Here is a 16,275-nt window from a genome sequence, read left to right as displayed (position 1 = left end):
TCAAATCATTAACAACAGTTATCTCCAGAGAGCAGACTTAAGAGAGGGCTGACAGTGAGGTGGAAGAGATATTCACCTGTAATTTCCTTGCTCATGTGGGGTTATTTTCCCCCCAAACACTGTGTATTGTATTTTAAAATCAGCCTCCAAGAACATCAGCCAGGCCAAGAGGAGGAAGCAGGATAATGGCTGAGGCCTCTGCCCGCCTCCTCCTGTCCACCCAGGCAGGTTTCCAGCTGTGATGCTGCCCTCAGGATAGCCCAGACCCTGGTACATACCCCGGCCACCCGATCCTGCTACCTGACTTGGACTCCAGCTCTGTCTGGCAGCAAGGCTACCCCTAGGTGGGCCAGCTCCCAAGAGAGCTGAGAACATAGGAATCTTCCCTCCTATCCAGCTTCCCACCTGCCACAGTCTGAATGTTTCTGTCCTCCGAAATTCCTGTGCGAAAATCCTGCCTCCAGGATGACACTACAGCAGGTGGCTTTGGGAGGTGATTAGGTCCTGAGGGAGGGGTCCTCGTGGTGGGATTAGTGCCCTCACAAAAGAGGCCCCAGAGAGCTGCTTATTTCCTTTATCACAGCCTGAGCAGATGAAGACACCATCTGTGACCAAAGGCAATAGAGAGAAGCCAGGAGTGTGACTAGAACCATCGAGGGATACCACCCAATTTCTGTTCCTTAAGGAAGATGGCAGGGACAGGCCTCTGTTGATGAGGAGGATGGGGTATTACACCTAATTCAGTGAACTCTGCAAAATTCCGGCAATGCCCCACAGATAGAAGGGCAGAAAAGGAGAGGTGGTCTATGGGGATGCTTTGAGACCCACTGATGCCATTTTTCAACACCCCAGGCACATGAGGCCAGGGAGGGCACTAAGCTCCCGAGGCCACCTTCCCCCTGAGGTCCCACCAGGCAAAGGGTGGGGGCTCCTCCTTGGTTGTTACAGGCTCCCATGCCACACTCAGCTTGGAAGTAAAACTACACAGCCCAGGAGGGGAGTGGCTGCGGGGCCTGCACCTGGCCCCGAGTTCTTCCCACCACGCCCCAGGCTGCTGGGCGCTGAGCCTGGATGGAAATCAGCTGGAGCCCTTTCCTTCTTCCTTTGCCAGAGAGCCCTCCAATCTCCAAGAGGACCTGTGTCATCCTTGACTTAAAATAAACCAGAGAAGGATGAGCACAGTCCCTGCAGAAGAATGAGCAAGCCAGAAAAAAAAAAAAAAAAAAAAAAGCAAAAACAAAAAACAACCCTGGATCACTGTAAAGACAGTGAGATTCAAAAAGAAGGGGCTGGGCTACAGGTTTCAGGGCAGCATCTTCATCTGAAATAGATCGATTGCTCCCCGGTTGTCTAGTGCCTAGGAAACAATTTAAAAAATGAAATTGGTTTATTGCAAGAAGCAAAAGAACATTTTTCAAATTTTAACAATCCATATTCTTAGAAAAATTCAATAGGTCACTGACTCAGTGAAAAACATAAGCATTTGTGGAAAGGGAAGCAATTTGAAATCTGGAGAGACTGCATAAAGTTAAAAAAATTTAACTGCGTTTTTGAATATGGCGCTATAAGACCAATAACTTTTGGTAGAATATGTTGGAAGAAAACAACCACAAAGAAATATGGGCTTTTACTTAGGTCTGATGCTGGTAGCAGTGGTGGTATTCTAATTTCTGACTCTTTGGTTAAAAAAAAACTGTTCATAGCTGGAAACTGAGCTAATGAGGTGACTGGGTCTCTTTTCCCTCCAGGGAAGTGCTGGTGCTGGATGCTGGGTTCTGGGTGCTGTCCAGGGGACCCTCTGGCAGTATTCAGTTCCTAGGCTGCTCCACAACTCTACAGGGGTAGAAGTTAAGCTGTAAAACTGATTGTCCACAGCAAGGCAATTGCATTGTATCTGGTAGAGATATAATTTACTTCCTGTTATAGCTCAGGCTGCTATAACAAAATACCATAGACTAGGTGGCTTAAACAATAGACATTTATTTCTCACAGTTCTGGAGACTGTGAAGTTCAAGAACAAGGCACCAACAGATTCCTTTGCTGATGAGGCTCCTCCTCCTGTTTGCAGGCAGCTGTCTTCTCACTGTGTCCTCACATGGTGGGGAAGGAGCGAGCTCTGGTCTCTTCCTCTTCTTATAAGGAATCCCATCATGGTGGCCCTACTCTCATGATCTCATCTAAACTTAATTACTTCCCCAAATCCCCACCTTCTAATGCATCACATTGGGAGTTGGGGTTTCAACATATGAATTTGAGGGGGAGGACATAAACATTCAGTCCATAACATCACCTTATAGAAAAGATAACCCACAACATTATATTCTATTGCCTTATAGGATATTAACCAGTTTTGCATCTATTAGCAGATGTATTTCAGCATTTGTGATTGCCTCTATGTGCCTGTTCTTCAAATTTCCTTTGAACTGGCCTTAACTAATTACTAGCCCATCACTAATTAATGAGTTTTCACTTTCTATCCACCTAAGAGTCAAATTTTTAAGCTTTTGAAAATTATCCTTTAGTATCACCACTTTGTGCACATTTGTCGTAGGACAGGAAAATGGGTAAATGCATTGTGATTGCTGCAAACCAGGTTTCTTGCCGACAAAGAATGGGGGAAGCATATGGAAAGGGTGAAGAGGAGGAACACTATGGTGTTGCATTTGGATTGGAGGTATCCTTATATTTTAAATATTTTTTTTTCTAACTCTGCTCACTGAAATGCCTAGAAGCAATAACATTTAGTGTGAATGAGCACAGCTAGAGCCCAGATTTTGGTTTCTAAATACCATTCCTCACTAAAAAAAGAACTATCATTCCTTGAAGATACAGCTGGTTACAGACAGGGACTGGGGAAGTCCAGGGAGAATGTGGAACACTTTGGTGTGCCATAAATCAAGAAAATACTCAAAACTGACAGAAATATGACAAAAGGACACTGAGCCATCTTCAGGGTTACCAACTGGCTGGGTTTGGGATAACTTCAGCACTGAAAAGAACAAAGGCGTTATTGAAGTAGAACACACGAGATTTTTAAAAAATGAGTAATGGTACCAAAAAAAGGGTGGGGCTAAAGGAAAGCTCTTCTTTATAGAAAAATATCAGATAATAAGTGTAAAATAAATGATTCAGAAAAGGATTATCAATGGCAAAAACTGGTGGGGAAACAGGATATTCATACAATCTCTAAGTATCACTTTGCAGATTACTTATTAATTACAGAGGGGAAATATCTGCCTTTAAAATGGAGAAATGTAAGCAGTTCATCAAATTTAGCATCACCCACACCAGGACAAACTGGCAGTATGTGCTCCTGATAGGACACACCAAGGACATATCACGGCCAATGCCATATTCTTGCCAAAAATATATGATGTGCTCCTGACTCTGAAGAAACAATCATGGGTGAATATAAAATCAAAACACCTGCAAACAGGCAAGACTTTGGAAAGCACCTCATGGGTATCAAAGCACAGCTATTATCTCTAACGCACAAAGAGCTCTGGCAGATCAGTAAGAAAAGAAATCCCCTCTTATCGTACATTCTCATATTGTCATGACCTAATCCTTGTCCCAGCTCTCACCAGCAACACCTGTCCCTCATCTGTATTTCTAGCAGGGACCAGATTTTGGAGCTCCATCTCTTCCTGACTTGCCATGGAGACCTCTTTACTTAGAAGTCTCAGAGCATTTCAAAGTCATGATAGCCAGCTCAAAACCAATGTTCCTCCCATTCATCTTCTTTTACTTATATGCCCTTTGCAGTTGGTGTTATCCCCTGTCCCAAAGCCCAAAGCCATCCTAGACCCCCAGCTCTCCTCCATGGCCCGCATCACCACCACCGCCAACCGTGTTTCCAGCCACACAGCTCCCGGCCCTTCCCTGTGCTCTGAGCCCTCTGCTACGCCCCTGGGATCCTCTCACCCCTGTCACCACTCACGCAGCCTCACGCTACTGAAATACATTCCCTTGCATTGGGCTTAGACCCTTAATGGTCTGGTCCCCATCCTTCCCTCATCTCTCCTAGACACACGCCATCCTACAGCCATGCCCACCTACACTGTCCCTAAGACTCGCCATTCCTGAGAACTGCCCTGCTCCCTCTCAGCCCCAGCTCAAATCCCCTTCTTGCAAGACCTTATCATGAACTTCAGGCTAGATAGAGTGTTCTCATCCCACAGCACCGAGCTCCGGCAGACAGATGGTGCTGGGCTTCGTGTGTTTCTGTCCCATGAGCTGCAGAATTACTCAAGGACGGGGCTGCCCTGCACTTCCGTATCCTTGGTCCCTGACATGGCAGCTGGCCCACGAAAGGAAACGAATCACTGAATGCCTTACAAAGCCCTTTCACACTCTTGCTAGGTATTCAAAGCCTGGAAGCCTCCATGGAAGTGGTGCCTCACGCTTCGAAACCCGAGGAGGTGAACACATGTTAGCACAGCCCCTGGCCCTTTCTAAGTTTGAAGAGTTCCCCCACTCTATTCGTCTTGATTGAAAAGTGGGGTGCCTAGACCACTCCCACCACGGGGGATGAAACTGTCAAACACTGGTTTTTCCAGCCTCCCTAGCCCCCCACCCATCAGATCCACCCAGGGTGGCTTTGGTCCAGGGGCTTGTGAAGCAACAAGGGACAAGGAGGTCTCCTTTTGGTGACAGCAACAGCCATTTCCCAACCAGAATCAACATACAGTGTGGTCGGAGGCACTTCCTCCAGTTTCCAGGCCCTGAGTGGGATTCTCAACAACCCGACAACCGTGTAAGCTTCCCCTCCTTCCTTCAACACACAAGCGCCTGTTCTTCCTGGCTCAGCCGCAGGCAGCTTCTTTGCTTGCAACTGAGAACTTGACCGATGAAACAGACCGAATCTTTGGAGGCCAAGAAATGTGAAAGGGGGTCAGTGATAAACCTGGTCAAGACCACTGTTCCAAATGAAGTGTGATTATGAAGAGGCAAGCATAGGTTTCATGTCTGTCCTCAAAAAAATGTCTGGATACAGTTCCAAAGCAGGAGAGTCGCAATGCACTTGGCAATATTGACATAAGCACCGTCCTCTTGATGGCTGATGGGCTGAGGGCCACATGCTTGGATACCCGCTCACAAGATGCTCCCACTGACTTCATCTCAGCTTGTTACACGGATACTCTAACAGCTCTCAGAAACAGTTCCTGGCGTTTCTTTAACTCTACAGGTGAAGTGCAAAGTCACCTTCTACATGTGTCTACTTTCATGATTAACTATCACTGAGACACATGATTGTGTCTCTTCCACTGGTGGGTCTGCCAGCCTCGTGCCACCCCTAGTCTTCGGGAGCAGGATGGAGTGTGAGGCTTCAGGTGAAGCGGTGACAAGGGTGGCTTTCTGGTACAGATTCATATTCAAAAACTTTGGGCAGTATCGGAGCTTGATCTGCCCATACTGAATTCTGAACAAGTGGGTAAATGCATAGCGTGTGGTCACAGCGATCAGCCCTTCCCTGGCACCCCTTGGTAGCAGGACATGGTCTCTGATCATTTCCATCCTGACTGCATCGCACCGGGAGCCCGGGCTGCCCGGCGGCGGTGCTCTGGCCACGGCTCTGAGAGGAAAGGGGAAAGCCAGCTCTTACCTGCCTGTGCAGCTGTGATTAGGGCTGTGTTCCCCTCGCTGTCCTGCCAGTTGACGTCAATGTGGGGACACTCTGCTAAGGCCACCACGGTATCCACAAAGCCGTGGTAGCAGGCGACAATAAGGCCGGTCTAGAAATGAAGAGGGGAAGCGGGTCAGAGGGGCAGAGTCGGAGCATGGTGGGTCAGCACTGGGGACCCCGAGGGGCACCCACTACCCTCCAGGGGGCTGGACAAGGCAATGACAGGGACCTGGAGTCCCAATTCTCAGAGATGGTTTAGAGTGAGCCAGCCGCTCGATCCTTCTCAAATGTGTGTTGAGCACTGACTCAAGTGAGGGCCTAGACGTGAAAACATCAGTGAACTGCTAAGGTCTCAGCCCTCCTGGGGTGTGCTTTCTCCAGGGAGGGAAACACACCAACTATGGGGCTCGTAGAGAAATAAACGACAGAGCAAGGCAGACGGCGATGGGGTAAAAAAGGTGTGTGCAGGGCGGGTGCAGCTCTCTAGGGAATAGAGTGGTCAGGCTGGGCTTGGCAGAGGTGATGTTGGGGTCCGTGTGTGAAAGAGGCAAGGCAGTGGGCCACAGGGATACAGAGCGGGGAAAATGACCCAGTAGAGGAAACAGCTCAAGCAAGGGCCCCAACTCAGGACTGTGCCTGGTGCATCCAGGGAGCAGCCCACTGGCCGGCAGGGCTAGAGCAGAGTGAGTGAGAAGAAGAGGGTCCAGGAGGCAACAGGAGGTCTCAGAGACCGTGGACAGGGCCCTGGGGACCCCCTGAGTAGGGGGAGTGTCCTGAGCCATCGGCTGCCAATCGTCTGCATCCACTCTGGCTGCTGGGTGGGAAACAGGCTCTAGAAGAATGGGGTGGAGGAAGGGGGCTGATGGGAGACCACTGTGGGGCCAGGCAGGCGAGGATGGTGTCACACCAGGGTGGGGGCAGCAGCTGGGGAGGCGAATTTGGATTCTGGAAAGGAAGATTTGCTGTTAGAATGGAGGTGAGGTTGAATAGAAAAAGAGTCCAGGATGACCCCAGAGTTTCGGCCCTAGCAGCTGAGAGGATGCAGTTGCCATCAAATGAAAGGGACAGGATGTGGGACAGAGCGGGCGTGGGGACAGATGGCATGCAGACTTCAGTGTACTGTAGGAGACTGTCTCTGGACAACCCAGTGGTGACGTCAGGTAGAGATGAATGGCAGCGTGGAGTCGTGGAGAGAGAACCAAGCTGGATACATACACTGATAGTTGATTTTGTAGATCTATTAATTAAGTATTACCAAATGTTAAAATCCTAGCTCCCAGTGGAATGGCGCAGGAAGTGGGGCTTTGGTGGGGTGATTAGATCACGAGGGTGGAGCCCTCATGAATGGGATTAGTGTCCTATAAAAAGGACCTCAAGAGCTCTCTTGTGCCTTTTTCCTCCATGTAAGGACACAGAGAGAAGTCTGCAGTCTGCATCCTGGAAGAGGGCCCGGGCCAGAACCCCACCATGCTAGCGCCCTGATCCTGGGCTTCCAGCCTCCAGAACTGTGAGAAATAAATTTCCACTCTGTAAAAGATCTTGGACTCTAGAACTGTGAGGAATAAACTTCCATTCTGAATAAGTACCCAGTCTACGGTGCTTTGTTGCAGCAACCCAAGTTGACGAAGAGACCTCGTAACAAAGGAAAACAGTGTAGACTCAGGTGTGAGGCTCACCGCCTCACAGACGTAGATACAGTGAGATGCTAAAATTCAACCCAGGGTAGGAGCTAATGACCAGGCAATCAAGTGTCACTCTTGGCACTGCCAGTCACACCACCACTGCATGAGAGGCACAAAATTTATATTGAGAGCAACTCCACAGTGGCCCAGCCCAATTTTCACCAGATTTTTTTTTTTTTTTTTTTGAGACAGAGTTGCACTCTTGTTGCCCAGGCTAGAGTGCAATGGTGCGATTTCAGCTCATTGCAACCTCCACCTCCTGGGTTCAAGCGATTCTCCTGCCTCAGTCTCTCAAGTAACTGGGATTACAGTCATGTGCCACCACGCCCGGCTAATTTTGTATTTTTAGTACAGACAGAGTTTCATCATGTTGGTCAGGGTGGTCTCGAACTCCTGACCTCGTGATCTACCCACCTCAGTCTCCCAAAGTGCTGGGATTACAGGCGTGAGCCAACACACCCGGCCAATTTTTAGTAAGAATATAATTTTTCATGGAACAACAAGAGGACTCGAGTAGCCCTGCCCACTTATCTCAATAAGGCTCCTAGTTGCCCCGCAGAAGAATATTAAATCACAAATATTCACATGTTTAAAGTTCTACAGAATACCATTGATTTTCTAACACTGACATCCATACCACAGCATAATCAACTCAATAACTGTTGACTATGGTAAAGCCTCTTTAATATAATCTAGCTTAAGCACCCTTTGAAATAGGTCATTCCATCTATATGGTGAAATGTTTCACAATAATCTAATTTTAAATAGAAAAGAGTGGGCTGCAGGCAGGCTCTACTTAAAAGCCACTGAGGTTTTCAGCCTCTTTGGGAACTAAGAGTTCGCTGCCACCACCACCTCCATTCTCCCAGCTAACCTACCCACCTGCTTTCGCATAAATGTGCCGGAAAACTTGTCATCCCACCAGGGAGCACCCAAAAATCATTTTTAACTTCTTTGGATGGAGATATTGCTCTAGTATTCTACAATTTCCTGACTTATAAATAAAACATATTGAACATAATGTAACATCTTCCTTTGCATATAATTACACAAGTAATTCATATTTATTGCAGAAAAAGATCCAAAAATTAAAGAGAAGAAAAAGAGTTATAGACCAGACACACACATATGCACACATTTTTCTTTAAACTAAAACAGGACCATTTGCTATATGTCTTAGTTAGGACTATATCAGCAATATCTTCACATCAATAAAAGTAACTCTGTGTCAAAATTCCTGGTAGATACAGACTATCCTATTCTATGTGGGGTAGAATTGTCATTATTTAACAAATCCCTATTCTTGGATACTCAGATGATCTGTTTCTCACTTTCTTTCTCATGAGTAAAACCTGCAATGAAAACCCCTAGAGCTAAGGCTTTGTGTATTTTGTTTCTTTTTTTCTCAGGAGACATTGTTAGAAGCCGGATTTCTGGATTAAAGAAAATAGGTATTTTGAAAGCTTTTAGCATATTCCAGCCTGGAATATGCTAACCTGCTCTTCAGGAAGGTCCCAGATGGCATCTGCCTTTGCCAACCCTGATATCCAACCTGCACTTAAAGGGCTCAGGTTAAAAGGAATGCCTTCCCTAGGTGGATACAAGAGAGACACTCTCAGGGTTCCGGAAGTATCTGGCTCCTGAATTAGATCTGTTTCAGGACCACCCTACTCTTCCCTCCTTCTCACCTCAACCAGTGAAGGGTTCTGCTCTGGACTAATAGCACCTCCTTCTCCCCACCACACTCCTCCAGCTTCCTAAGGTAAAACTTCCCAAAATGTGCAGCAGGCACCTGCTGACAGCCACCTTGGGAAGGCTGATATAACATTTAGAAACCTAAGAACATCACTTTTTTTTTTTTTTGAGATGGAGTTTTGCTCTGTTGCCCAGGCTGGAATGCAGTGGTGTGATCTTGGCTCACTGCAACCTCTGCCTCCTGGGTTCAAGCAATTCTCCTGCCTCAGACTCCCGAGTAGCTAGGACTACAGGTGCCTGCCACCAAGCCCGGCTAATTTTTGTATTTTTAGTAGGGACAGGGTTTTACCATGTTGGCCAGGCTGGTCTCAAACTCCTGACCTCGAATGATCCACCCACCTCAGCCTCCCAAAGTGTTGGGATTACAGGTGTGAGCCATGGCACCCAGCCAGAACATCACTTATTATATTAACAAATTAAATGAGGCCAGGTGCAGTGGCTCATGTCTATAATTCCAGCACTTTAGGAGGCCAAGGTGGGAAGACCACTTGAGGCCAGGAGTTTGAGACCAGCCTGGGCAAGACAGTGAGACAGCATCTAGAAGAACCACACCAAAATATTAAGAACAGAAGGAAGATGAATGGGAGGTGTGTGATGGTTAATTTCATGTATCAACTTGGCTAGGCCACAGTACCTAGGTATTTGGTCAAACATTATTCTAGCTATTTCTGTGAAGGTATTCTTTAAATGAGACTGATATTTAAATCAACAGACTTTGAGTAAAGTAGATGCCCTCCGTCATGTGAGTGGGCCTCATCCAATCAGTTGAAGACCTTAAGAGAAAATAGGCTGGCCTCCCCACACCCTGGAAAGAAGAAACTTGACCGGCAGCGCTGCCTTCGGAGTCAAACTGCAACTCTTACCCAGATCTTGAACTTTTCATGGAAAAGTTTTGAACTTGCCAGCCCCTACAATCACACACGCCAGTTCCTCAAATCTCTCTCCTTCTCTACGTATATGTTTATACACACACACACACACACACACACACACACACACACGATTTCTTTGGAGACCCCTGACTAATCCAGGGTTGGTGGGGTGGGGAAGGAACATTTTGGAAGAACTACTTTCACTTTTTTTTTTTTTTTTTTTTTTGAGATGGAGTCTGTCTCTGTCACCAGGCTGGAGGGCACTGACACGATCTCGGCTCACTGCAACCTCCACCTCCCGGGTTCAAGCAATTCTCCTGCCTCAGCTTCCTAAGTAGCTGGGACTACAGGCGCATGCCACTATGCCCAGCCAATTTTTGTATTTTTAGTAGAGATGGAGGTTTCACCATATTGGCCAGGATGTTTTCAATCTCGTGACTTTGTGATCTGCCCTCCTTGGCCTCCCAAAGTGCTGGGATTACAGGCGTGAGCCACCCCATATGATTCTGTGCAGTTAGAATTCTTATGTAAAACAAAGCTGTATTCATGAGGAAATTATATCATTTTAATTAACATTGAAAAAAGTAAGCAAACACAATGTTTATATTAATAACATCCTCTCCTGGCTAACACGGTGAAACCCCATCTCTACTAAAAAAATACAAAAAAAAATTAGCTGGGCGTGGTAGCAGGCGCCTGTAGTCCTAGCTACTCAGGAGGCTGAGGTAGGAGAATGGCATGAACCCGGGAGGCGGAGCTTGCAGTGAGCCGAGATCGTGCCACTGCACTCCAGCCTGGGCAACAGAGCAAGACTCTGTCTCAAAAAAAAAAAATAATAATAACATCCTCATTAAGAAATAGTTTTACAATAACCACTATAAACAAATGCAAACAAGAGCTGTCTGAAGGAAAAAGGAGGGCCGGATGCTGCGTGAGGCCCAGCACAGTCTGCAGAAGAAGAAGCGGGAGCCCACGACAGCCAGGGGAGAGACTGAAGCACCAGAGGCCCAGGGAGCCCCAGAGCCACGTGGGGCCTATGGTACCACAGTAGGGGAGCCATCATCCTGATGCCCCAGAAGAAAAAGGATGTTACCATGCTCGAGTGTGAGAAAAAATTCCAAGAACAAAGAGAGTACATTTCAGATACTTAAAACTCCATTTCTATAAAACCCCATAATAACACCAGCAATAGGTCGGGAGAGATGTCTATGTGGCTTTATGAATGAATGCAAGAATTCTGGCCTCTAAAGAGCTACTATATTTCTAAAAGGCTGCCATGAGCCCCTGCTAACACTGGGTAAACTATTTTAGGCAAGTTTCAATCATCTCAGGATGTTTTAAGACAATGCAAATTTAAATCATCAGGGGTCTAAGAAAAGAATCTTGTGCTGGGGACGGGGTGGGCATCCAGGATAAACATCGATGATAGCATTTGGTCGCAGCAGCTGCAACGGCACAAGAGAGATGGATTCCCTGTGAGGGGACAACTTCCTGGTTCAGTTCACACGGGTAATGCAAGAATACTCGGGCAGCGTGAATGGAGACTGACTCAAATGTTCTTCTGGTGACAGAGCCTTACCATCTGCCATGGACGGAACGTTTGTGTCCCTTCAAAATTCATATGTTGAAATCCTAACCCTCACGGTGATGGTATTAGGAGATGCGGCCACTGGGAGGTAACCAGGTCATAAGGGCAGAGCCCTCATAAATATGATTGGTGCCCTTATACAAGAGGACCCAGAGAGCTGCCTTGCCTTCTCCACCCTGTGGGGACACAGTAAGAAGGTGCTGTCTGTGAACCAGAAAGCAGGCCCATGATCTTGGACTTCCCAGCCTCCAGAACAGTGAGAAATAAATCTCCATTGTTTATAAGCCACCCAGTTTACTGTATTTTGCTATAGCAGCCTAAACGGACTAAGACATCATCTAATTAAGCTATTCTCCAAACAAGATTCCAAAGGAAAGGATACTTCATACAAGTCTTAAAAATTCTAAGATCCCTCAACACCAGTTCATTGCTTCAACATATCATAGAAAAATGGTGAGTACTGCAGCCTCAAGCCTGGCGCCACAGGCAGGAATCCTTTCCCTGGGCCTAAACAGAATGAAAGAGCATGAGAGGGAGGCCCCAGTAAGGCAGGGAATCTTCAACACATGTGGCCTGTAGAGAAGACCAAGTGTGCATATCAACCACCACTGCTGGCCTTAAATTCCACACTACACTAGGCACTGGGTGTCATACAAGGCAAACCCTTCCCGATCAAGTCTCAAGGCTGGCAAATGAATTCAACTGCAAAGACCAGGCAGCAAATTTCCTTTCTGAAGGGTCTCCCCAGGAGTTCAGGTTTGTCTGCAATTTCTACGATATGCCATCTATTTTCCTTGAAATACACTCCCCAAGTGTGATTATTAGTATCTTGAACCAGATCCTTTCTGGGATGTGTTGTTAGAAGTTTGGAGGGTAAAGGTCAGGTCCAGGTCTAGTGCAGAGGGGTGGCAAGTGGCAAGGGGAGAGGACTTCCTGGCCGGGAGGCAGGACCCAAGGGTCAATCCCTGCAGGGTGTGGCCCCAGCACCGCAGGTCAGACACCACCATTTCAGCCCACTGCTTCTCCAAAGCCAGCTCATAATAAAGAATCCCATGGAACGTTCCATGCACCAAACTCAACCACGGATCAGTGTTGGGGAAAAGCAGGCGAACCACACAGACACAGGGACAACCCCCACTGAGCTGCCTAGACTCAGGCAGCCCCTGTTCCAAGGGCCCTTTGGTACGTGTGTATCAGAGTTTATTATGAGAAAAAGTCCAAATATAGAGAAAAGTAAAATAGAAAGTAAGATAAGATAAACACCCACGTCTTCATTGGTAACATTAACAAAGGTCAATATTTTGTCATAACGGCTTCAAACTTTTTAAAGGAATCAACATTACAGAAAAAGTTGAAATGCCTTTTTGTGCTTTCTTCTCCATCCCTCCCAGAGGTGATCACTATTTGGTGCAGCTGTGTATGCTCTGATTTTGCTTTTGAATTTTTATTACATATGCATGTATCCATAAACAATATGTTTTTATTTATTTATTTATTTATTTTGAGAAGGAGTTTCGCTCTGCTGCCCAGGCTGAAGTGCAGTGGCGCAATCTCAGCTTACCACAACCTCCGCCCCCCAGGTTCAAGCAATTCTCCTGCCTCGGCCTCCCAGGTAGCTGGGATTACAGTCTCCCGCCACCACACCCAGCTAATTTTTTTATTTTTAGTAGAGACAGGTTTCGCCACATTGGCCAAGCTGGTCTCAAACTCCTGACCTCAGGTGATCCACCCACCTCGGCCTCCCAAAGTGCTAGGATTACAGACGTGAGCCACTGTGCCCAAGCGATATATTTAATAGGGAGCATTATTTCCTATTCCAAATATTTGCACAAAACGCTTTCCATGTACATCTGAGCCTGAAACTTGGTTTATTCACGCAGTGCTGGACGTGATTCAGCCAAATCACTGGCAAATGCATCGTGACTACTATAGTGTCTCTGCATGTTCATCCATGCCCCTAAACTGATAGACACTGTGTCCAAAGTTCTGTGATTACAAATACAGAGCACTGAAATTAAAACCTTGATCTGTATCTCCTGATGCACCTGAGCTGGAAATTAATTGCGATCCTCGCCTGTGTCAGTTTTTCGACCAGGGCACTATTGACATGTGGGGCCAGATAATTCTTTATTCGGGGGGGGCGCTGTCCCCTGTACTATGCAATCCCTGGTCTCTACCCGTTAGATGTCAGGAGCATCATATGACAACCCAAAATGCCTCTAGACATTGCCAAATGCACCCTGGGAGGCAAAATTGCCCCAGGAGAGAACCACTGCTCTAAGTGGACAAGCTGGGGGTAGAACATGAGCCAAAGTCCTCTCCAAAGCGGCTGCAACAACTTCAACTCCACCACTCATGGGTGAAAGTTACAGTTTTTCTTCATTCTCACCAATTCCCAATACCTTTGCATTTTCACCAATCGGATGCTTAAACATTGTTATTGTGTTTTCACTTCGCATTCCCGATTGCCAGTAAGACTGGCCACCTTTCCATGCATCTATTGGCTGTCTGGATTTCCTCTTTGGTGAAGGATTTAATCATGTCTTTTGTCCATTTCCCGTTGGCTTCTTTGTCTTTTCCTCATTGATCAGTATGAATTCATTTTTTGTGTGTTTTGTTTTTTTTAGATGGAGTCTCACTCTGTCACCCAGGCTATAGTGCAATGGCATGATCTCAGCTCACGGCAGCCTCCATCTCCTGGGTTCAAGCGATTCTCCCACCTCAGCTGCCCAAGTAGCTGAGATTACAGGTGCCTGCCACCATGCCTGGCTAATTTTTGTATTTTTAGTAGAAATGGCGTTTCACCATGTCGGCCAGGCTGGTCTCGAACCCCTGACCTCAAATGATCTGCCCACCTCAGCCTCCCAAAGTGCTGGGATTACAGGGGTGAGCCACAGCACCTAGCCCAGTTTGAATTCTTTATAATACTTGAGGACAGTGCTGTCCAATAAAGACATAAGGGGAGCCACAAATGTAATGGAAAATTTTTTTTTGGAGACAGGTCTTGGTCTGTTACCTGCTGGAGTGTATCACGGCTCACTGCAGGCTTCGCCTCCCAGGCTCAAACAATCCTCCCCCCTCAGCCTCCCTAGTAGCTGGGACTATGGGTGAGCACCACCACATCCAGCTAATTTTTGTATTTTTGTAGAGATGGGGTTTTGCCATGTTACCGAGGCTGGTCTCGAACTCCTGGGCTCAAGTGATCTGCGCACTTCTGCCTCCCAAAGTGCAGAGATTACAGGCATGAGCTACTGCACCTGGCTGATAATTTTTAATTTTCTAGTGGCCAAATTAATAAAAGCCAAATGAAATCCTAATAAATACATTGTATTTAACTCAACATATCCAAAATATTACCATTTCAAAATGTAATCAATAGAAAAATTTTAATGAGCTATTTTACTTTTTTTGGATGAATCTAGTACATATTTTACACTTACGGCACACCTCAGTTGCACTGTGTTCCACAGCCACTTGGAGGTACCAGCTACACTACTGGGCAACACAGCCCTAGACACTAAAGCTGGCATCAGGATGGCACTGGCGCCCAAGGCTGGCACTAAGATGTGGCAAAGGAGGCCCTGGGGCACCAAATTTAAAGAGGCGCTCCCTCTCAGGCACCACAGAGAGTAGATGCCTCTGTAAATGCTTCCCCTGGACCTGAAGCTCTGTCAAGGGTGTTGCGATTGTTTTCTCTACACCACTTGCTTTTTCATTTACCATCCCGTTTTACGTTTCGATGCAGTCATATTATTAATCTTTTCCTTTATAGGAATGCTTTTTGTCATGCGTTTAAGCAATGCCTCCTATTCAAAAACCCTAAAGATATTCCTCTGTATTTAATTTCAAAAGTTTCAAGCTTTTTCTTTATAGTGAGGTCTTGAATCCACCATGGTTTTTACTATAGAAGTTTAATTTTACCTTTTTCTGTTTTCCTAGTACAATATATGAACACATCCATTCTTCTCCCATTGGTAGTAACAGCATGCTCAAGCTCATCCCACCTCCCCATAAACACAGGAATGAACCTGAGAGTTGCTCCCATTGGTCTAACAATCTACCTCGGCCCCAAGGCAATCCTGATTCGCTACTGCAGCCTTGTGTTTTGCAGGGAAGAAACCTTCCTTGCTCTTCCCCTTCAGAACTACCATGGCTCTTTTTTTTCTTTTTTTTTGTTAGATGGAGTCTCGCTCTGTTGCCTAGGCTGGAGTGCAGTAGCGCAATCTTGGCTCACTGCAATGTCCGCCTCATGGGTTCAAGCGATTCTCCTGCCCCAGCCTCCTGAGTAGCTGAGACTACAGTCATGCACCACCACGCCCAGTTAATTTTTTTTTTTTTTTTTTTTTGTATTTTTTTAGTGGAGACAGGGTTTCACCACGTTGATCAGGCTGGTCTCGAGCTCCTGACCTCAAGTGATCCACCCGCCTCAGCCTCCCAAAGTCCTAGGAATATAGGCGTGAGCCCCCGTACTCAGCCTGCTGTTGCTATTCTTGATTACCAAGCTTCGTTTTAAAAGTCAAATTCAGTTCTCAATCCTCCTAGAAGGAGTGGTGATGAAGATTGTGCAAAACACCAGACCACAGGTCACCAGAGGACGCCTAAGACGACATGCTCAGGCTGCCAGGAATAGGCATTTGTGCTCCTCCTAGAGAGGGCTAAAGGAAACTGCTGCTAGGAGGCACTCAGTAACAAGGAGCTTTAAATAAGAAGATGAACTCACAGAGAGTCCAGCAGGAAAACAAGCAGCTGGAA

At 46.6% G+C, this 16,275-nt stretch overlaps 1 protein-coding gene across 1 annotated transcript in view; it reads right to left on the bottom strand.

Annotated features, from left to right (window-relative positions):
• Positions 1 to 16,275, bottom strand: part of ANKRD33B (ankyrin repeat domain 33B) — a 93,252-nt gene that overhangs the window by 33,366 nt on the left and 43,611 nt on the right. The window contains exon 2 of the mRNA XM_016952951.4: positions 5,606 to 5,735. Within this exon, the coding sequence (XP_016808440.3) occupies positions 5,606 to 5,735 (130 nt within the window). The remainder of the gene's footprint in view (positions 1 to 5,605; positions 5,736 to 16,275) is intronic.

Source organism: Pan troglodytes, chromosome 4, assembly GCF_028858775.2.
Source record: "Pan troglodytes isolate AG18354 chromosome 4, NHGRI_mPanTro3-v2.0_pri, whole genome shotgun sequence".
Lineage (NCBI taxonomy): Eukaryota > Metazoa > Chordata > Mammalia > Primates > Hominidae > Pan > Pan troglodytes.
This window is presented reverse-complemented; position numbering and strand designations above follow the sequence as displayed.